A 23022-nucleotide genomic window follows, 5' to 3' on the forward strand; every position below is an offset into this window, starting at 1 on the left:
ATTTGTCTGCATTCTGAAAAACAAAATATTTTGGTACTTTCAAAATCTGAATGAATATTTGATGTTTTAGACCTCTTTGCTCTCTAAAATTACCTGGAAGGAGGTTGTAGCGAGGTAGGGGATGATCTCTTCTCCCATGCAACAAGCAATAGGACAAGAGGAAATGGCCTCAAGTTGTGCCAGGGGAAGTCCAGGTTGGACATCAGGATAAATTTCTCCACATAAAGGGTTTCCAAACATTGGAAGGGGCTGCCCAGGGCGGTGGTGGAGTCACCATCCCTGGAGGTCAAGCAATGACTGAGAGTGGGACTTCAGTTAGTTGACATGGCGGCATTCAGTCAAAGGTTGGACTTGATGATATTGGAGGTCTTTTCCAAACTTAACAATTCTATGATTCTGCAGTACAATTTTTTTTTCAGTTGAGGGTGAACTGGATATGGGATGGACTTAATGGCTTCTGAGTTACATGCTGCTCCACAAACATTCACACATAAACTAACTTTGAATTCAAGGCTGTCCTGCAGGTGATGCAGGAGGTAGGAGATGCTCTCGTGTATTATTAGCTATTTCTCAAAGTAGGTTTGTGCCATGGAAAAGTTATTTTTCATTGTGTCTCAGTTTCCCACAAAGAAAACAAGACTAGCAGCTGGTGTCCATGGCAGCTGTGCTGCTGTGAATACAGAGTGGACAAGAAATTTTAATCCTGGGCTGTGTAAGGGGACATTTTAGCCTCAGTCACATTTTGCAGTTTTTGTTGACTGCAGCTTTTGTAAACTGCCAGGCAATTGGGCATGAGGTCCAATGCACTGACACTGCTGGAAAAAGGAACCACATCCCAGTGTGTTCATCTCCTAGAGCCAAAGTCTGCCTTAATTTTCTCAGTTTAGGGTTACTAAACATTTCCCCCACAAAGTCCCTTTGCCACATTTCTCTGACACGAGCCAGCAGCTTGTCTGTTTTGTGTCTATTTGTGGCTGATATGAACTGTGACACGTCCAGGGGATCTTTTACAATTCCTGGTGACAAGGAGGGCTGTGAGCAGCAAAGTGTGTCACATATATTAGTCAGCTGCAAAGCTGAAACTGATAGCAGGGTATGAATAGAGCTGATAGCCTCATCTCTAGCCGATACTTCATGTGGCAGATCATGTTTCTGGGGACTCCTTTGCTTGCCCCAGGGATGGATAGAAAAAAGTCCTGCTGCATCCTGGTGAAAATGTGCTCATGGTGCTCAGATCAGGCTCAGATTGGATATTAGGAAAGATGGCAGCAAGGCTGGTACGTGCAAAGTGCACCAGCAGTAGGGTTCTGGAGATGGCAATAGCTGCTGTGGGAGGGTGAAAGGAGGAAGAGACATTACTCACCCAGGAGGTCAAGCCACCTCTTGGCATCTCTTAAAGGAGGATAGAGGAAATGTCATCCCACCCTCCCCATTCTGAACCTTACTGAAAAGGGAATTAAACCAGCATTTTAAATCCCTGGAAGATACAGCAGCACTCTACATTCAAGCCCTGAAGCACTTTACATTCAAGTCACCAGCCAGGAAGATGCATTCCTTTAATGTCCATGATTAGCAGGAAAAGGATCACAGCTCTTGTGCAAAGTGGCCCAATAATTTCCATGGACTTGAAAGCAAACATCAATGAAAAACTCCAGCTAACTTGCCAGGGAGACTCACTGTGAGTGTGCACATGTATTTGTGTGCCTTTGTCACAAGGAGAGGCACAAGGTCCTGCCTCCTATCCCTGAGATAAAAGCAATCAGCTTCAGGGCCACCATCACCCTCCAATCCCAGCAGCCCACTCCTTGAGAAGTCTTGGCAGGACTTTTTGCTTTCTCAACTCAGTGCCAGGAGGAGAATAAGAGGATTCCCTATGCATCTACAAAGTTGTTGGGAACAACAGCAGCATCTCTTGCTCCCAAGAAACTTGTCACCATTTTAGGATACTCTGCCCCATCTGGCAGGGGCAGAGGGAAGAGGATTATTCTGTGCTCTGAGATGGGCCCAAGGAAAAGAGAAAACACCAGGGGGAAAAAAGACAGAAAAGCTCTGCAAATGAGGAGTCAGCATAAACAAAGAGTTATCAGCCCAGGCAAGAAGCTGAAGCATGACTGCACTAAACAAATCACAGTGGAAACAGCAACTGGCAAAGTAATTGGCGTTATTACAGCTGATGGAAAATTTCTGATGCCGCCCATGTTCGCTTTCGAAACACAGCTCAGACATTTAATTGGCTCAGTTCACATCTAGATGATTGCTCTCTTTGTCCTTCTGGAGTGTGTCAAGCCTGTCGCTGCAGACAGAAACTTTTGGATGTGCCTGCCTGGCTCTGTCCATCAGCCGTGAGACAGGGAATGAAGTTTTGCACAGACCAAGGAAGACAAGTGAAATATGGAGAAAAATGGGTCTCACCTAAATAATTTCAATCTTTCTCTTACTCCAGTTCTTTTTAAGTTCAACTCTGGCCCTAGCAAATAGTCCTGTGCTTGGAGTACCTAAGATGCTGTGAGTTAAATGCAGGGGTAAAAACTGCATGTGTTGACGTCAGCAAAGGGTGGGTTTGGTGCTTTAGTCACATTATAGGTAAAATTGTTGTCTCTGTCACATAGAAATGCTCCTGGGAGCCCCCTCTGGCCTGTTAATCACACCACTTCATGGAATCACGTGATGGTTTTTGTTGGAAGGGACCTTCAAGACAATCTCATTTCTACCCATCCCCTAGATCAGGCTGGTCAGAGCACCAACCACCCTGGCCTTGGGCAGTGCCAGGGATGGCAGTAAAATCTTAATAATGGCTGAGTGTCTGTGCTCAGAAAGCTCTTTCCCCTCAACTTGCTAGACTCTCTTGCCAAACTGTCCTCATCCTGTGAAACACTGTCCAGAAAACCAACACCTCCATGCAGGTCAGCCCTGCATGGATGGGGAAATTTCAGCCAGAGGCATCCTAGGTTTCCCCAGTGCTTTATAAAAGTCTCACAAAATCATTAACCTGCAGGCAGCAGCCAGGATCTCAAGGTATATGAAACTGGGGAGTGGTGCTTTTTTTAAACTTTCATGAGAAAAAGCAGCTTGGCTTGGTGCTGAGTCACAGATTCCTCCACTCCCTAGGCCTAATCTTGGCCAATGGATCTGCCCATTAGAGGACAACCAAGTCTAGGAATAACTTGGCCAGAAAAAGTGTCTGAGACTCTGAAAGTTATGTGGGAAAAGCATGGCTTTAAAACTAAGTATTGTCACTTAAAGCAAAATGAAGGTGCCCGAAAAAACGGAGGCAATGTGTGTGCCATTAAAATCCTGACAGCAGATGCCAGAAGTGGGTTGAATTTGCTGAGGTACCTTTTCAGCAGGCATGGGGAAATACTGCTTTGCAGATAAACATTGTAATGTGGTCAATGTCCAGAATTTAATGAAGTCCATTATAACAGATGAAAATGAAGCTTTCATTAGCTTATGAATGCCTTATTCATTTTAGTTTTGGGTTTGGTCTTTTTTTTTTTAGATCGAGAAAGAATGTTTTCCCTAAGCAAGTGCCAAGTAAGAGAGTAAACATCTTCTGCTCTTACACCTTCATCTCCTCCTCAAGGCTGTCACTCCTGCAAGGAAAAGGCTCTCATTACACTAGCCTTGCCCACAGCCCTGCTGCAAACCTCTCCCAGTGAGATGCACCCAATCTTGGGAACAGCTGGCCACAGCTGGCTGTACCAATGGGCCCTGCAGAACCTTTTCCCACTCTTGCCCGCCTCTGCAGGGGTTCTTCAACTCCCCTCTTCACCTTTTATTGTCACACATACTCGGGGCCAAGAACAATAATATATTTGCTTTATGATGCTCTGGCCATGACAGGGATTTTATGGACTGCCACAATATCATCTTCATAACTGTTACTGCCATACTGCTGATTAAAAGGGTCACACTGGCACAAGGGAACCTATAATGTCTTTATTTGTTCACAGGAAGGATACACCAGGAGTTCAAGTTTCTCTCTTCAGCTTTGGACTCTTGGTGCTTTGATCCTGATCACCTTTGAGAATAAAAGGGGAATTTAGCTCTTAAATGTGGTTTTGTCACTGGTGTCTCAGTTAACACCATCCATAAAAGGATCATTTTCTTTGTTAGACAGGACAAGGCTGAGACCACAGACTTGAAATAGGAGTAGAGTGATAAAAACTGTATCTTTTTAGCTAAAAAGGGACAATCATTAACCATGTAAATAAATGAGAGACTATTGAGTTTTAGTAACACAGCCCATTCTGCTGCTCCTTCATGAAGAGAAGTGAAGAAAAAATGTTTCAAGGCTTCAGAAAGACTTTAACTATTTTAGTTGGATAATTACACATCCTGGTATATCAGCACTACAGACACCTGCTGACAGTATGATTGCAAAACAGGACATTCTTGAGGCTGCAAGAAAACAGGCACAAAAAAGAGAATCCTGTTATCAAGTAAAATATCTGAAGACTGTGGGTCTGAGCGTGTGTTTTTTTCTCTGACTTCTAAAAGCGTCACATCCTCAAATTCAAACAAGCAGATGGCTGCCAGAAACACTCTGAAACCAGCAAGCTGCTTGCCTTGGACACATTATTTTGGTATCTTGACCCCTTGACTCTCTCATGGACTTTTTATTTAATTTGGGTTTGATCCAAGGCGATCAGAGAGGATTTTAAAGTCACCGATGACCTCTGAACTTCAATGATGGCATTTTGGGCCATTTTACCTTAAAGAAGAGATAAGGGAAGAAACTCACCATCCAATGGGAGCAAAAAATATAATAACATAACTTGTGGCTTCAGTCACAGCTGAAGTAAGCTGCTGAGGCTGTACAGAGAAGAAGTGATAGTGGTGGGGGGAGAAATGTTTTGAAAGCTTGCAATCATGGCACCATCCCTTTTTGCTGGCACTACACAGCTACAGCTGATAACAGCTTCAGCCCTACCTTCATGTTCCTCCAAGGAAGCAACCCTAGGTCATACCTGCTCCTGGCTGAGTGCCTGAGTTTTAGTTTCTTGCCTCAGAAAGAGTGCAGAAATGTAATCCATGATATGAAGTCAGGTCTTAGGAATTGCCAGTAGATAAAGAGCCTTGCATTCATTTTCCCTTCAACTCTGACTGCTCCTCAATCCTGACCTTGATTGCTCCCAGTAAGAGATAATACAAATCCCATTCCTCATGTAGACTTCCCAAGATGTTGTCTTGAGCTTCATCTCACAGGTGCTAAATGGCTTTTCATGCAGAAGATAAGCTGAAGTTCTCTGATGAAGGATAAGGCTGATAAATTTGCTCCTTGTGAGCCAGGGGACGATGCGGGTAAAGGTCACCTAGGAGAGAGAGCTGAGCTGGTAGCACAGTGGGTCGTGGTGACACTGAATCATGATCAGGCCACCACCTCAAGGAGAGGAGCAAGGCATTGCAGAGGGCACAATTTCTTCTGATGCCCTCTTCCTAAGTCATGTGAAAGGAAAGGTTTCTTTTTTTCCTCCCTTACCTTGTCAGGACTTCTCATGGACTCCTTCCAGCCATATGAGCCTCCTGCTTCTACACTTCCACCAACATCCTGCACCTTTACCCAGCAATGGTGACATGGTGTGATCATTCCCTCTCAAATTTCCTACTTCACCCACTTATCCTGACCAAGTTCATGCTTTACTCATATCCGTGTTTCTTATTTCTCATCATTCTTATTGAATGACAGGCACTTATTAAAAAATGGGAGCATCATCTATTGCAGCTGCTGCTCAAACATGAGGGCCAGAACTACAGCATTCCTTTATGAAGACATCAGTGACAACTAATTTTGGTTCCACGTAGATAAAATACTGATTTAATTTATCTGGATCTAGTAAAATCTGAAAAGAGCTTATAAGAAATCATGCCTATACCTCAGTTAATGAAATTCTGGGCTGCTTCTGGGAAGGCTGACAATTGTAAAACCAGTCTGCCAAACTTTCATTCGCAGTTTCATTGCAAAGTCATTAGAGAAATGACAAAACCCTCCAAACTCACAGAGGTGTGTGTGAACACACATGTGAGAATGGGGAGCACCACTTTTTCTCCCTCCCAAGGTAACCTGGCAGCTCGGAGGGGACAGGAGAACGAGGAACAGATGCTCTTGGTATTGCCAGCAGGACTCAACGTTGCAGGACCTTTTTTTTGATGACCTGAATCTGAAATCACCTCTGCAAGAAAACCGTAGGAGCTTTCACTACTGATGTTGCTCCCAGGGCACGGTGAGGGCTCAGGCCAGCCATCCATGGACCATCCCACCCTTCCCAAAGCACCACAGAATGGTCTGAGTTGAAAGGGACCTTAAAGATCATTTAGTCCAGCCCCCCTGACACAGGCAGGCTCACCTCCCACTAGACCAGGGTGCCTCTTTCCAACCTGGGAGCACTATATATATATATATATATATACATATGCACCCCACTGCTGGTCACCTGCGCCCCCTCATCCCCCTGTGTTTATATTTGTGTTTGTTATGGCACAGGGAATGAGGGTGAGCATAAAACATTATTCCCTGGGGAATAGCGATTTTCAAGCGGTTACTCTGCAGGTAAAGCACAGGGTGCTGGCAAGTAATGCCTGCAAAATTTGATGCCTTGATTTCTGTTGTGTGGATCAATATTAATAGCAATATTATATTTCCAGAGCTGGCAGAACTATTGATTATTTGGCATGTAGCAGTTCATTTATACTTGAGAGCAAACTGGGACACTGAAACAACAAATGTGCAGCTGTTAACAAGCAACACAGGACATTGAGTTTCAGTGACACAACCAGGATATCACTTCCTTTGTTTAAAATGGAACATCTTTAACACGTCAAAAGTATAATTTACTTATCTCACTTACTGCCATACCTGAGGAAAATACCTTTTCCCCCTGAAACCTGCAGATTAAGGTCATGTTTCCAAATATGTGCCAAATGCAATCAATAATTTCATCCCCACTGTGACCAAACACTTGAGGTATTCTTGAAGAGAAAATGCTTTGTTTTATATGTTTAAACAAGTATTAAATTGGATCACTTTGTGCATGAGAAGATTTCAATAAAAGAAAAGATAATGAAGCATTATACTGTGGTTGAAGGAGCTGAGCCAGAGTTATTTCTTTTCAATGAGGTTTTTAACTCAGTGAAAAAAAAATAGATACCTGTATCTATATATGTGTGTAAATATATTTTGATAGGATGAACTCAAAATAAAACTTTCTATATTAAGCAAAGGGTTTGCCTACATTTGAAAGACATAATGCTGTATCCTTCTATGAGCTTCTTTATTATGTATAAGTCTGTAATTGTCTCCTAGGGACACATTTAACTATCAAACTGTTGAAAGCAAATTATACAGAACACCTATCTTATGAGGCTGAAACTTATTGAAAAAGGAACCCCCCCTTGGTAAGGGAGAAAAAAATTAAAAATAATGGGTGACATTCCCTGTTGCAAGAAAGAGTACCTCAATAACTTAATAATCTTTTTATATGTGCTTGAAGAGGCTGGGGAGGTGACTAGTAAATATGCAGGAAATGTACTATACATTGCCTTTTGGGGGATAATATAGCCTTTCCTCTGCTATCAGCATGTTAAACCCTGCAGGCTTAGCTGCCTTAGCAACTGTCTACAATTTGGGCAGGTCAGGATCCAGGGAGGCTGAATCAGCTTCTGCTGGTGGCTCCCCTCTCCCACTGCTGACAAATGGAGTTTAGAGTGAAGGAGTCCAGTTTCTCAGTTGGGCCTGAGCCTCTTCAGCCAGCAGTAATTAAATGTGCCCAGAAATACTCCCAGGCGTGGAGGCCAGCTGGCGCAGAGAGGTTTGTACCTCTGCTCACAGCCGTGTCCTAACTTCTCTTGCCCAGCAGCTAAATGCAAACAGCTCACAGGGATGAACCCTGATCCATGCTTAAGGATGATTTAGGAGCTTGCTAGTTGGACCAAAAGTGTGCTGAGAACTGGTTTAGTACTTTGAGTATACCCAGTGACAGTCCTGTGAATGTCCCCAGATACTGTTTAACTTGCTTAAGTTATTGCTATGACATATTTCTTTTCCAGATCAAGATTACTTCTTCCCAGCTAAAAAAGGGGGATTGTATGGCTGTAAATTTGGTTATGACAATAATCCTTCTGCTGGTTCATGAAATCACTCTTACTCAATAGGATGCGTGTTTACTGCTGTCTACAATCTAAGAATCTTTCCAAGGAACCAGATGTGGTGTGTTTAAAGTGAAAAAAATTGTTATGCATGGACAGATGAACTTCATAAACAAATCGCTGTCCTCCTTATCCCACTGCACATCACTGGCATCTGCCTGATACTATATTTTCAAAGTCTGCTACTTTAAATTTCTTACCCCCAGGAAAGCATCCCAGCCCAAGTACTTGCCATATGCTAACTGTGCTGCATTGGTGTGCTGGTTTCGTCTGGGGCAGGGTTTATTTTCTTCCCAGGGGCTTTTACAGGGCTGTGTTTTGGGTTTGTGCTGAACACAGGGTGGATGACACAGAGATGTTTTTGTTATTGCTGAGCAGGGCTTGCACAGAGCCAAGGCCTTTGCTGCTTTTTGCCCTGCCAGGGTGGGGAGGGGATGGGGGTGACTGAGAGTTTAGGAGGAGACACAGCCAGGACAGGTGACCCCGAGTGACCAAAGGGATGTTCCTGACTGTGTGACATCATCCCCAGTGTATAAAGTGGGGGCAGGAGGAGGAAGGGGGATGTTTGGAGTGATGGTGATTGTTTTCCCAAGCCACTGTTACATGTGGTGGGTTCCAGCTCTCTGGAGGTGACTGAACGCCTACCTGCCCATGGAAAGAAGAGAATTAATTCCCCTTTTTGCTCTGCTGGTGTGCAAGGCTTTTATTTCCCATATTAAACTGTCTTTATCTCAACCCATGAGTTTTCCAGCTTTTACCCTTCCAGTTCTTTCTCTCCCTCATCCTGCTGGTGAATCTGAGTGAATGAGGGACTATGAGGGGCCTGTTGGGGTTAAACCATGAAAACTGGGATACTGTTAGATGTCCCATAGCAACTTTTTGTCCTGACCTGCAAAAGGCAGAGCAATTCTGTTTTCATGGATTTCTCTGAGCTACAAGAAGATGAATGCCAGTTCTTTTACTTTGAGAATCGATTTTATCAAGGCAAGGCCATCTGGCAGAAAGTAGAGCAGGAATTAATGCAATCCCAAACCAAAAGGGAAGATCTTGGCACTATGTCACCCAAATCTTGGCACCCTCCTGCATCCCACAGGGAACCAAGGCAGAGCATGGAGGCAGAGGAAAGAGGAAATGCCTACACTCTCTCCACCACACACACCACAAAGCCTTCCCAGTGGAAAAGTTTCAAAGCTGCCATCAGAAACTCTTATAACAACTGCTCAGAGGAACGCACCCCTTTGAATGGTTTAGCTCATGATGCTTCTAAGAATCACCTGTGCAGCAACCTACTTAATCTTTGCAGGCAGAGCTTGGGAGGGAGCCCCTTATCCTGGTGGGCTGGCTGTACCTCAGCAGCGGCACTTCCTCTGTGCACAGAACCAAGGCTGCCACCCACCTTTTGCAGTTTTGCCTGTTTTTCCCAAGGAAAAGAAGGTGCAGACCTGTGTCAGGAGTTGGTGTCACCTCTCAGCTCCCCTTTGGACACCTTTGTGGCCCTGGAAGAAGCAGCTAAAAAGGACCATGCGGGCTCACAGCCTCGATGTTTCACAGTGGCTTCCTGACTCGGGAAGCAATAATGCCAGGAGGATGGCAGATTCCTTCATGCCAGCAGAATCTAATGCCTTATGATCCTGTCATCTAGTGCAAAAGGCAGGAGGAGTGGAGAGCCCAGCAGGCACCTGATTGAAGAGGCTGGGGGAGACGAGAGGAGACAGTGTCCTGCTGTGAGCTTCTCCCACCTCCATAACCTCCTTATTTTCAAAGAGTTTCCACTACTCTGTGGAAGCTATTGTTCTCCACGCCTGGTGCATCATCATCCCCACTACACTGAGGGTTTGGGATTCTCACACTGCCAGCCCTTCTTCCTCCTGACACTGAAATGAGCATCTTGTTTGGCTTCAGGGGGGGAAAAAGCATGTGCAACTCGGACAGCCCTGTGCTAGCAATGTACAGGATGATGCTGCATAGACCATAACCATAGAACCATGCTCAGACAGGCCCAGAGGAATTCCACACCCATGTGTCGGCCCCTTTTCCTTCCAAAAGTGACCACAGCACCTGGGCCAAGCTTTGGCACAACTGCTATTGATGTGCAGAGCCAGCAGTGAACAAGGGATTTTTTTATGTTTGATTTTTAAGGGGGCTGCAGATTCCTCTTGGCCATTAAGATGAAAAGGGGGCTAATTCAAAGCTAGAGCCAAGTCTGAGGAGCAATTCTGCACAGGCAGGTAGGAGACAGTAAAAGTCATTCTTTGCTCTGGTTGGCCCTGTAAAATGAGAAATACTATAAATTCAAAAAATACTGTGCATTTCTTGAAACCTGCATTATTTCTCTTTTCCTTGGGAGGGTTGAAATAGATTCAAGCACTACTGTTATTATCTCTAAAATGACAGAGACATTTTCACGTGAGTTTCCCTTCACAGTCTGATATCCATATTCACCATGTGCACTCCTTTGATTCGGCAACTGCAGCTCCCCTGTGGTCCAAGGACTCAAGGTTCACTTTGTGTTGCTCTTTCTGCCAAAATGTGGTTATTACAGATGGAAAAAAAAATCACAAGGTCACCCCCAGCCCTGATAGAAAAAGGAGGGTAGGAGAATATTAGGAAGAAACTATTAGCTCTAATATCCAGCTGCATCTGGCAAACATGAGCATATTTGGATTGTCTATACCAGCATTTCACTCCCCTGCTTCCAAATGATTGCCCTGGCCCCAGTGATTAACCACCTGAATACACCCAAGAAGGATATTCACAGAAAAGATCTCATGATGAAAAGGCTATTCCTGGCCTTCTTTCCATCACATCATAATCTGTCCACTAATATGGCTTGAGATCTCAGCTGATCAAAAGGTCATAAGATGCTACTGCTAAGTATCACTCTGTCTCTGTTCAGCCAAAGGCATTTTTACTCCATTCAACAGGCAGAGGAATGTAATAGCAAAGCCTTCAAATCTGTTTGTAAAATAGATGAAGCCTTCTCTTTATGGCATTATTCATCCTTCAGGGAATGACACCTGACAAATAAACCTCTAGTTCCCAGTGAATTTAAATAAAACAAGGGCAAATCATATCCCTGTGCACTGTAAATATAAAACTGCACATAACATAAGATTTCCCAATCTTCCACCATCTCTTTGCTAAAAAAGCTATGAAGTGCTGACCGTCCTCAGATTCTGCCAAAATCAAGGGAGCCTAAATCTCTGAATAAATTACAAAAAGCATGGTAATAACAGAGGAAGGACTTAAAGATACATAATTCAATCAGTCTAATGGAATGGTAAAACTGGCACCTTTTTGTCTTCATGCTAGTAAAAACCAGAAAGGTAAGAAAGCGGGGTTAGCAGCCCATCAATAGCAATAATGGAGTGAAAACAGGGGGAAATCTAATAAATGGGTTAACGTGTTTCCCAGGCAATAACACTAGGGGCAACACAAATTTCAAGCATCCTGGGATGAACAAAATACTGAACCACATTCTACCCAACACCATGACTTGGCCCAGCTGGTCACCATTGCGCTGGTGGCAACTGGTCCATGTGATGCCAGTCACTGCCTCCAGCAGCAACTGCAGCCACTTCTTTGGCCATCCTGCTTCCAATTCCCTCAGCATGGGCAGGGACCACTGCCCAGGACAGCAGGGACAGAGGGCAGCACTGCCAAGAGCCACCTGCCACATGAAGCCCGTGTCCAGTGGGTCTGCAGAGGCACCTCCTGTGAGCAACACCATTGGGAACTGTTTTCTGTTTCCAGCACACCTGAAGTGTTGTCACAAACAAATTAAACCCCTCAGCATTTCCCAGATTATCCTCCCACTCTCTGGCTTTCCAGACCTCCACACCAGGACCAACAGACAGTTTCTTTAACTGCACCTGGCAGTCGTTTTGCTCCTCTCCATGCTTTGAAAGCTGAGAGCCATCAAAGACTAGGAGAAAAAAATCATTGCTGTTTTTCCCTAAGAAGCAGAACTGGTAATAGGCTTCAGGAAAAATCCACCTAAATGAAAGTGATAAGTGTAGACTGCGTGAAGGCTGACAGGTCTGATTATAATTATCATTGCAAAGGGACTAGCACTAACCTCCCTTCTGGAAGGCAATGACAATTCCTGGAAGGGAACATGCAAGTAAATTATCATAAACAAAATCGTTGCAAGTAGAGTTGTCTTTCTCTGGAAAACTAAACAAGATCCAGATTTGGGGGAGAAAAAAAAAAAAAAAACCCAAGCCTTAAGAATTTATTAAAGTTAATCCTGATAGAAAATGACACTTAATCATACATTTAAGTTTTTCTGACTTCAGAATGATGGGAGCAAAAGAATCAAGTGGGACACATGATGTGTAAGATGAAGTCATGCATGCAAGATGTGTTTGGAAATAAAGAATATATTCTGAAAGAACACTTGAAGTACACACCATGTATTTAAACATGAACAAGGAGTCCCAGGGAGGACGTTGGTTCAAAATGAGATAAATATCCAAAACTAAGAAAAAAACCCAAGCCACCTTGCACCAACCTTTCCCCCTTCCTCACATCCTAGCAGGAAGAAATCCAAACAAAACCAATAAAAATCTCTTCAGATTGCTTCTATCCATATACATCCTTCCTTTGCATCTATACGTTAACCAAAATACAACGGCACCAGCTTTCAGCAGGGTTGTGAGGCAGACAGGATAGGGAGTATTCCCTCAAGATCATCCTGTCCTGACCTTTCCGCTTTCTTTGATGGCATTCCATTTTTCTTAGTCTGCATTTTTTTGTTTTTTTGGCATTTTTTCACTCCGTTTCCATTGAAACCTTGGAAACAGAGAAGCTCGGGCAATCTGGACTGAAAGTACCGCAGCTTTTTCTTTCCGAAAACAGGGAAACAGATATTATCTTAACAGGGGCTATAACTGCATAGGAGATGAAGAGAGGAGCCTCAGAGTCAAAAGCAGTTCTAAGAGTTTCATCCTCATTATACCTCAATGGAGTGGAGCAAATAAATTGTGCAAGGAGACATATGGAAGCTCAGTACATAAATGGCCTATTTAAGGCTCTTACTTCCTAATTAGGTCCTGGTGTCAGGAGGTTGGTAACAATTATTCACACATAGATCATTTGGATATGATACAAACTGTTCTAAAACCCAAACCATCATAATGGCATGCTTCAAAAGAAACCCAAATCAACGTTTCAGACTCGTTTGCTTGGTGCTCGGACTATCAGATTCTGTGATACACACAGCTAAATTTTGTGTCCAACATTGCAAAATTGTGTTTGGAAAGAGAAAAGGATAAAACAATAAATCACCACAGCCATATCCCCTTGTTCTTACCTTGTTCACAGATTTCGTCACTGGACTCTGCACAGGGAACCCACACTCTCTTCCCAAATTCTTCATCTGACTCTGTGGTGTTTCCCAAAGCAAAGAGAAAGAAAGAAAACCTTGATTGTAGGGATGACTGTGTAGAAAATGGTCTCAAACATCCAGAGTTTTGCTCTGCCCTTTTGATTTCCTCACATGTTTCAGCATGACCACTACCACCACTTGCCAGCTGGGGCCCTGTGAGCACCCAGGGCTGGGGTCCCCCCTCTGTCCTGCAGTGTTCTGTAAGGCCCCCCAAGCTTCCCCTCACCCCACACAGATGTGTAAACTTCCCCTCCCAAGTGTCCCTTGTGGGCATGATGGCATGACAGAGCCACCACCGCCTTCCCCAGCAGCTGTGGGGCACACAAGGAGCCCTGGTCTCAGGAGTGATGTCGTGGATTCCTCTGACAACCTGTGCTAGAGAAGCTTGGGAAGAGAGCAGGGAGGTGTCACAAGAAGCCAACCCGCCTGGTTTGTATAAGAGCTAAAGCAGGGAGCTGAAGCCAAGGATTACCACATTGCAAAACCATTTAAAACAGAATAAGTGCTCGTGATTCTACAGCGTGACTACAGCAAACCTGCTCTGCACTGTGCTTTGGTACTTCTGGTATGAAAATGAGGTCTTCCTCTCCCCTTCCTCCCCTCCCTCCTCCTCTCCTCTTTGTCCACCTCTCCAGCCCTTCACACAAAGGTGAAATATTTCACATTTTCACCTGTGGTGATGCAGATCAGAGTGCTTGCTTTGCTTTTCTTTGCTTTTCACTGATTTTGCCAAAGGCATCCTTTTTAGCATCAGTCTGTGCAAAGATAATAGGTGACACAATTGTCTATAACTGGAATCAGCAACAAATCAGCCATCTGCCACTCCAAGGGGCTGAGATTAACCCAGCCACTGGACCGTGACTGCAAAGCATTTGCACATTTAGATTACAGAAATGTGAGGTTACAGGTCCAAAAAAAAAAAACCAAAAAAACAAACCACTGGGAGTGGGGAAAGTGTCGGGAGAGGGAGTGGAAGACAGCCCCAGAAGAGCCCTTTAGACTGACCCTTCCAGACCCTTCCACCTCATAACAACCATAAGTAGACAATGTTTCTCATTATTCATCATTATAAAATGATGAAGGATTTGAAGGAAGCAACTGGAGACAAATTAGACATCATGTTTCTGGAGAATATATCCAAAGACACTTCTTTTAGACAAGGAGAAATGAAGACAAAAAACCTACAGATGCCTTGTCAAAGCAGTCCCTCCTTGGGAAGCATGACCAAGCTGCCCAGATGGCTGACTTGACCATTTGGAAAGAACAAGAGTGTTATTTTTGCTCCAAGATGGACAAGATGCATTCCACAAGCTCCCCTATGGTCAAGATTTTAAGAAATGAGAGACGTCTGCCTACTGAAATAACAAGGTTTGTGAAGATATCTTAATTTGTTGCTCCCAGTTCTCCTTGAATTACAAACACTGTTTTGCTGCTGTGCACACATGGATGCTGTCATTCCACATTAATACTCATCCATGTCTTTGGGATCCTCTCTATAAATCTGTTGGGAATTTTTATTTGATACCTGAAGTATTTGAACACTGAAGAGGTTTAAGTCAGCAGTAAACACAAGCTGGCTCCAGATGTAAGAGCACGAGCACAGGTCTGTACAGTGCATGGTGGGTCAGGACAGGCACCAGGCTCTCCTCAGGTCACACTGACAGGCTTTCACCACCACTCTCACCACAGATCCCTGAGATTCCCATCCTCAGAGATCTCAGGTTAAAAAGAGGAGGTTCTGCCCAGAGGAGCAGGTGCAGCTGGAGCCAAAAGTGTCAGCAAGAACATCTGGAAAGTTCTGGAACATCACACCTATGAGGAAGGACTGAAGAATTGTAACTGTTCAGTCTGGAGGAGAGTGGATTCCAGGGAGATCTTGAGCATCTGCCCACACCTAAAAAGGCTCCAGGACAGCTGGATGGGAACTTGGGAGAAGGACATGAAGGGACAGGACAAGGGGGAATGGCTTCACACTGCCAGGGGGCAGAGATGGATGGGATATTGGGAAGGAATTCCTGGCTGTGAGGGTGGGGAGCCCCTGATAAAGTTCGTCCAGAGAAGCTGTGTCTGTCCCTGGATCCCTGGAAGTGTCCAAGGCTGGACAAGGCTTGGAGCAACCTGGTGTAGTAGAAGGCGTCCCTGCCCATGGCAGGGGGTGGAACTGCATCAGCTTTAAGGTTCATTCCAACCCAAACCATGCAAGGATTGGGTGATTCTATGAAATTCCTGCAAGGGCTGCATGGTGTGTGCCCTGGGTGGGGAAGGTATTTCAAACAGCAAAACTCATGAGATCCAAAGGGACAACTGGAAACCAAACAGCGTGCACACGTGTTCACAGAAAACCCACGTCTTTTATGCATGTCCTTTATTCAGAGAGAACTGGTGGGATTGGGTGGAAGGTACAGGAACTCACTCCAGGTTCTTTGGCCAACCCTCCTGTTGATATTTCCATGGTGAAGAAACCAAGGTTTCCTGGGCCAAGCACTGCACACCCTGCAGTCACAACACAGGTAAGGAGCGAGGAGGAATGGCAGCACCTTCCCTGCACAAGCCCAAGTTGAACTGCAGCAAACACAGGGCACAAAGCACAGCTGAGAGGTGAGGAAGAGCAAGGGATCAGCTGCTTTGTTCCTCCTACTCCATACAAAATCTGCTGGCATCAACTTAGAAATGAGTGCCACTCCCAGCAGCATTAATTTGGGATGGAGAATTTGACCCTCCACAGAGGAAGGACTATTGATCTGTGAGGAGCTGTGAGAAGAGGGTGAGGGGAGCGTGCTAGACAACACCTTTAAGTCTGCCTGAACTCCCCCCTGTTTATAACAGCACTTCCAAAAGCCTTTCCTGGGCAGGGGTAGGTGCTCCCAAACCAGGCCTACATGTCTGAGACCAAAGGTGAGGTTTGAAGTGGTTTGAAGGTGTACTAGGGCATGGTTTTCAGGTGGGAAAGAGGTCACAGGGATCATCCCATGCCTGAGACTACAAAATGGGCCAAGCTAACAACCCAATAATCCACAAGCTTCTGAGATGCAGCAAGCTAATGAGGCTCTGCCCGTGCTTTAGAAAGGTCTCCTTGAACTTGACCTGCTGACTATGTGAGGGCTAAAACTGCTGTTCTAACAGTACCTAGACCTGTTTTCAAAACCAGAGACTGGGGTTTTCCCTTTCTCCAGTCTCTAGTTTCTGTAATGATGACCTAAAACTTTAAATATAAATTCCAGAATGATCCCAAAAAGAACACCTGTGCAGCAGGAAGAGGGGGGGGAGGGGGGCAGAGTAATATTTTTGGATTTAACTTCAACTACTGAACTACTACAAGGTTATAATTTTTTAAATTAGAAAATTAAAAAAAAAAAAAAAAAAACACACAAAACCCTATTAAAAAAAGAGTTGGTTTGTTTTTTTCCTTGCCTGCAAATGGGAGAGCAAGGGGATGAGCACAGGGCAAAACCTTCCCTTTCAGACAGAAATCACCACAAAATTCCATCCCGTTTCTTGCAAATCAGCCAACATCGCAAAGTGATGCAGTTTCAGCCTTATTTGTTTGTTTGTTTGTTTGCTTGCTTTATCCAGACAGGTTTTTGCAGGAAGGGGCTTTTTGCAGCCCAAACAGCGCCACTGCATCAACCAGGAGCTGAGCTGAGCCGTGGAGCCGCTTGGAAGTTGCCTCATCTCCCAGCAAATGAGAAACGGAGGGAAACACCGACGCAGGCGACGCTGCACCTTGCAGCAGAGACTCCAGTGTCCTACAAGTGACCTTGCATCGAGACACAGACCCACAACAGCAGCCTGATGGGTACAATGAGGAGGAGGAGGAGGACAGCGACTAGGAGGGGAAGGGCAGCAGGAAAACAGTAAGAAAACTCCCTGAGAGTCTTCTTTTCCTCGTTAGGGGGGGGGAGAAAAAATTATAAAAAAATAAAAATTCCTCCCCGATACGGAGATGGAAGGAGGGGATGAGACCCTTTACACTCCAAGTCCCCAGCAAAGATCCCCTCCCTTTCCCAGAGCTCCTAAATATCACAGGGGGTGGGGGGGAGCTGGGTGAGAAAAGGGTCACATTTAAAAGGCGAAGGGGAGGCAGGGAGGAGGGAGGACCCTCCTGAGCCCGGCCAGCAGCCCCACGGTCTCGGCCATTCTCATTCCTGACACGTTTCCCTGCTCTCCAGCACAGCCCAGCTTCGAAATATTAGTGTGGCGCAGAGTTGCCATTTTCGAGCCGCTGCAGCTCCTTCTTGGCACCGGTTCAGCTTTTTGTCTCGCCTCCTCCTCCGAGCGCCCAGCGGAGGGAGGCGGAAAGAAAGGAGGGAAATAAAGACCCGTCAGGCTGGCCGCAGCCCCCCGCGCCCTCCCAGCCCAGCCGCTCGGCCAACACAAATCTCCTTCCACCTCCACCCCAGCCAGCTCGCAGCCTCCTGCCCCCTTTTCATCGCGCTCCCTTTTTGTACTCCTCTAAATTTTTCCAGCCAAGCGTTGCAACCTTCCGCCCTGCCTTTCTCCTCCACGCCCAGCCCTCCCACCTCCTACCCTCGCCTCGGGGCAGCAAGGATCGTGCCGTGCTTGCCGATGCCCGGGCATCTCCCCGGGCTGGGGGAGCACGCACAGGGTGCGGGTCCCGCTCGGAGCCGCCCGGGCACTGCGCTCCTGGCGCTCAGGTGTGCGCACACACACACACACACACAGGTGTGGCAGGACATGCTCGGCATCCTCGGCGCTGCTGAGAGCACAAGCCTGAGCTGGGCAGCCGAGTCCCTCCTCCTCCTCCTCCTCCTGCTCGCGGGGCCGGGAGGAAAGCAGAGGCAGGATCGCAAGGGAGAGACGTGCTGTATTTTTTTAAGCAACCCAAACATGGCACTGAGCGCTTCCACCAACAACTTCTCAGCCTGCTGTGCTGGCAACCAGCCGCTGGTTCCAGCCTGGCACCAGCTTTGATTTGTTTTTCTCTCCTCTTAAACGCCCTCCCTCCTTCCAAATATTTATTCCTTTTTTTTTTTTTTTTTTCCCCTCCCCTATTTCCCTCTGAGCTTTTCCATAGAGAAAGCTTGTCCGTAGCTTGCCACCTTCCCTCTGGTGACAGGACCTGAGGGAGCAGCGTGAAGCTGTGTCAGGGGTGGTATAGGATGGATATTAGGAGAAGGTTTTCTTCCCCAGAGGATGGTCAGGCACCCTAGGGCACTCAAGACATCAAGGCTGCCAGAGCATTTGGACAACACTCTCAGGTACATGGTGGATTCTTGGAGCTGGACTCTGTAACCCTTGGGAGTCCCTACCACCTCTGAACATTCTACCATTCCATGATTCTAGGGGGAATTCCTCCTGTTCCCACCCCCAAATCTGAAGCAGCACATGTGGAAGGGGCACCGAAGGAAGCAACACATGATGTAATACTCAGTGGACCAAGAACAAGGAAAAAAACCCTCATATGTACATGCACAAGAAGAATATTCTCTTCTCGGTGGAGGAGGAGTGAGAGATGCCCTAAAAGCAGGCAACACAGCCAGTGGGCTGCCAGGATGTGCTAACCCCAGCCCCCTCCTCAAAGGAGGGAGGAGTCACTTTTTGTTGGAAGGTAGAGAATGAGGCAAAATGCATGTTGTCTCTGGAAAGGACCTGAGAGAGCCAACTTCCATCCACTGATGCGACTCCTATTAAACCAGACTTTCAGACACTGACATATGCATGACAGAGATAAAGTGCTATCAAATACACCTTGTCTGGTGCCCGGAGGGGAGAGATTTAGAGAAAAAAATATAATAATGCTGATTCTGGGGATGGCTTGGGAAGGACATGGAGGGAGGAGAGATGTGCTGAGGATTTTATCATGGAGGCTATGAGGGTATTAATCTGAAAACCTGTCTAGAGACACAGGGTAGGGGGCAGCCCCACAAACAGCCACCAGTGTCCCTGCAGTTTTCATGGGACTGCCTGAATGGCTTTGTCCACAGAGAAACATCAGGACTCCTTAGAAAACACAGGACTCAGAGGATGCTGAAGCAGATGGGCATTCCCTCCTGGTGGCAAATCCCTCAGGAGACCCAGCAGGAGTGCCAGAAAAAGGCTGGTTCTTGCTGAACATGTTCTGGCCACCTCAGGGAATAGCAAAACAACTGGCTTGATGTGGGGCTGCAGAGACAGAGCGGGAGGCAGGCAGGCAGCATGCTCAGGGGGGTACAGCAGTGTCCTGAGCAGCTGCCTAAAATGTGTCTTGGCAACATCTTGCCTGGCTGTGGATGAAGCAGAAATTGCAGGCTGGATTTGTAAGCCATCAGTTGGGCCTGACTTTTGCCTCCCTGGCTGCAGGGATAGCACAGGAGAGGAGCAGGGGGCTGGGTGACATCTCTCCAGCTGCCAGGAGCCACGGGGAGGAGCTGGTCCTCTGGTCCTCTGGTCCTTTTCAGCCAGCTGCTGAGTGGGGAGCAGCTGATGGGCAGGTGCTGAAGTGGACTTCAGATAAGCAGAAGGCCCTGCCATGGCTGTGCTCAGTAAGGGATGTGTGAGTTTGAGGATTTAAACCCAGTCTGTCCTCTTGGGAGCACCTCCACCACTGGGATGCATACCCTGTGTAGGGTCCCTGTTGGAGTTTCTCCAGCCACCACAGCACAGCTGGGTCTGGTTAGGTTGGCTGGGGGGTTCTCCAGGGAGGGCCTCCAAATGCCCTCTTCTGAGCTGTGGTTTTACTGTCCCAAGCTCTCTGCATAAGGATGTCATCCAGCACTAGCCAGTGTCTGCTTCCAAAGCCAGCCAGTGACCATCCCAGTGCTCTCTCCCACAGGGTTTACATGTCTGTTTTCTCTGTTTGCTGTTATTGAGGTTTATTGGGGCAGATTTTTGCCCTCCCTTCTAGCCCTTATTGCTAAGTGCTGGCATTTGGCAAGGCAGAGGGGGTTCCTTGCAAGTGTCCACAGCAAAGAAGGCCCTGACACCTCAGCTGGAGTCATCTGCAGAGAAACACCCCTGCCTGCAGGTATCATTGAAGTGACTCCCAGAGAGAGGCACTTCCAGATCCTTTGAGTCAAAAGGTGCTATAAATAAAAGATATTACAGGCTAGCAAGTTCTCCCTTGCAAACTGGAGTGGGAAGGAATATTTTAGCATCCTTTTTCTGAGAGCATTAACTCTTGGCAGGCGTGATCGTTCAGGTCTTCACAGCTGAAAGCTTCACACCGTGTGCAGCATGTCCACTCTCCATTTCCATTCTCAACAGCTCTAAAATCCACACTGCCCCAGTGCAGTGCACCCCTGAGTGCAGAGAGCACCCAAATATTGCATCACTTTGGGGGTCCTGGCACTGAATATACACTCCACGGTCATTTTCCCAGGAAAAACAGCCTAAGCTCACAATAGAGGGTGCCTAAAGATTTTTATCAACTGGCTTCTGATGCTTCCCTTTCCAGGGTGAGCAAGCACTTTGTATCAATCTGGCTTGCTTTAGTGCAGTGACCCAGGGCTGTGCTCTGCTGCTGAAAGTTCAGGTCCCAGCTGCAGGGCTAAACTCTTGCTGACACTGTGCTGATTTCTCTGTCTCTGTCACCCCTGCTGCCCGGGGAGGGGGAGGAGATGTTGGATTTTTCCAGGCAGGGGAAAAAAAAAAATAGGAAACTATCCTGCAAAACACAGAGATGTGGCAAAGGAGAAGGGGGAGGAAAACAGTCACAGTGTGTGCAGTGAGGCTGAGGAGAGGAAATTCTTTGGGCAGCACGGGGCACTTTGATCACGTTCTTTTTCTTCACGGAGGAGAAAATCTTGGCCAAGAGGCGATTAAATTGTTACAGGCAAAGAAAAGCTTTTAGGTTGCCTTGAAGAACTTGTGTGTGTGAGCAACAGCACAGAGAGATGCAGAGGAGGAAATCTGTATTAGCGACTACAAAAGTTTGGGTGGTTTGTTTTGGATAAAGATCCTCACATGTAGACTCTTATCTAAAGCCCTCAGTCTTCAGAGCAAGGCTAGAAGTCTCTTAATAACACACTCTTCTTGCATGACTTCCAGTATCTCTGAAAGCCATTGTCCATGCCAAAAATACAACAAAACCAGCTTGCTTTCTTCTTATTTTATGCAGTACTTTGGCTCATCTGCCTCTGATTCCAAGAAAAAAAAGCTAATAAAAAAGTTTTTAATTTAAGAAGGCTGAACTGTGCTACTTTAATTTCAAGCCGTCCTTGTTCTCATGACTGCGCAAGTACACAGGAAATAAAGAAAAAACCTTCTGTGATTCTATGGAAAACTTTCAGTGAAGGACCCCTAAAAATCAGCAGAAAAATAAGCTAGTTTTCCCGAGAAAAGACTACAAGCCTTGAGTTCTCCCACCTTAAGCAGACTACTTATCTGTAAACTGGCTGTTCTGCCACTAAATAACAGCAGAGATCACATCATTCCCGGTTCAAATGAGCCTGTTAGTCAAGGGTGGTTATTAGCCATGAAATACTATTGAATCAATAAACCAAAAAAAAAAGGAACTTTGAAGAGACTCTTATTTCCCCACTCAATCTGCAGTAGCCCTGACTTGACAGAGAAGAGTGAAAGAAAACAGTCTGAACATGATCCAGTGCCCTCCAGTTTTCAGAAATCCAGGTGTGGCTGAGGCAAATTAGCCTGGTGCTGTTGGAATGAATGCTGAATGGGGCTGTTTTGATGAGGTCCTCTGGACAAACAGGGCTGCTGCAGGGCTGGGTTTGACCTCTGGCTGGATTTACACCAGGTATCTGAGTTAATGCTGCTCTGTGTCTAGGGCAGGTCGAAATCAGGCTAGTGTGCTTCTAAGGATTTTGGTAGATATCCTGTTCTGCTGAGCCATTCACCTCATGAAGGTTTAAAGCCTATAGATTCACTTCACAATGAAGTGAAAGTTTTGTTGTTAAAGACCAGATGATGCTCTTTCCAAATGATTTCTTGTGGTCTTTTTCTTTGCCTTTCCTATTATTTAATAAATACTCAAGCAAAGACCTTCAGCTCACCCAAGTGGTTTGGAGACCAAGACTCATGTTTCTAGCTGGTCCAAACAAGGATAACTTAATCCAGGTCAGCAGAAACAATGAGCAAACTCAGAGGAAAAGTTGTGACCAAGATTTTAAACCACAGAGACTTCTAACACAAGGACACAGCCTTCTAGACAGCACAGTACATAGAGGCTAACTATTTTCTCACTGAAGGTGATGGCACTTCTTGTGGGTGACCAAGACAGGTGCTCAAGGCCCAGGTTCCCATTCATGTCCCCATCTGTGAATGGGGAGCAGCTCCATTACCTGTCACATGCTGTGCTCTTAGTAAAATCTGCCCACTGTGTCTGCTGAATGCTGCAGGATGCCGATTTTTTTTTTTTCCCAAAGCTTGGCTCTTGTGCAGCTTCTTAGTTTACACAGTGGGAGAGAGAATTGGCTTTTTGGCTTTAAAGTAAAAAAATCTGGACTCTTGAAAGTGTGCTGAAATCTGCCCCTGAGCTTTTCAGAAAAAGTGACCCAATCAATCCAGTTATTACACCATTCTCTGGCCTG

At 45.9% G+C, this 23022-nt stretch overlaps 1 protein-coding gene and 1 long non-coding RNA gene across 3 annotated transcripts in view; one reads left to right on the forward strand and one right to left on the reverse strand.

Moving 5' to 3' along the window:
• The window catches only part of SETBP1 (SET binding protein 1), a 264672-nt gene that overhangs the window by 128800 nt on the left and 112850 nt on the right, over positions 1-23022 (reverse strand). For both annotated transcript variants that reach the window (XM_084225792.1, XM_084225791.1), the window contains one exon: positions 13460-13531. In XM_084225792.1, coding sequence (XP_084081918.1) covers positions 13460-13531 — 72 coding nt within the window. The remainder of the gene's footprint in view (positions 1-13459; positions 13532-23022) is intronic.
• Positions 17292-21613, forward strand: LOC311165213. Its single transcript, XR_014616913.1, has 3 exons — positions 17292-17388; positions 18686-18753; positions 18839-21613. It is a non-coding gene; the product is annotated as an uncharacterized lncRNA (long non-coding RNA).

Source organism: Fringilla coelebs (genome assembly GCF_963513975.1).
Source record: "Fringilla coelebs genome assembly, chromosome: Z".
Lineage (NCBI taxonomy): Eukaryota > Metazoa > Chordata > Aves > Passeriformes > Fringillidae > Fringilla > Fringilla coelebs.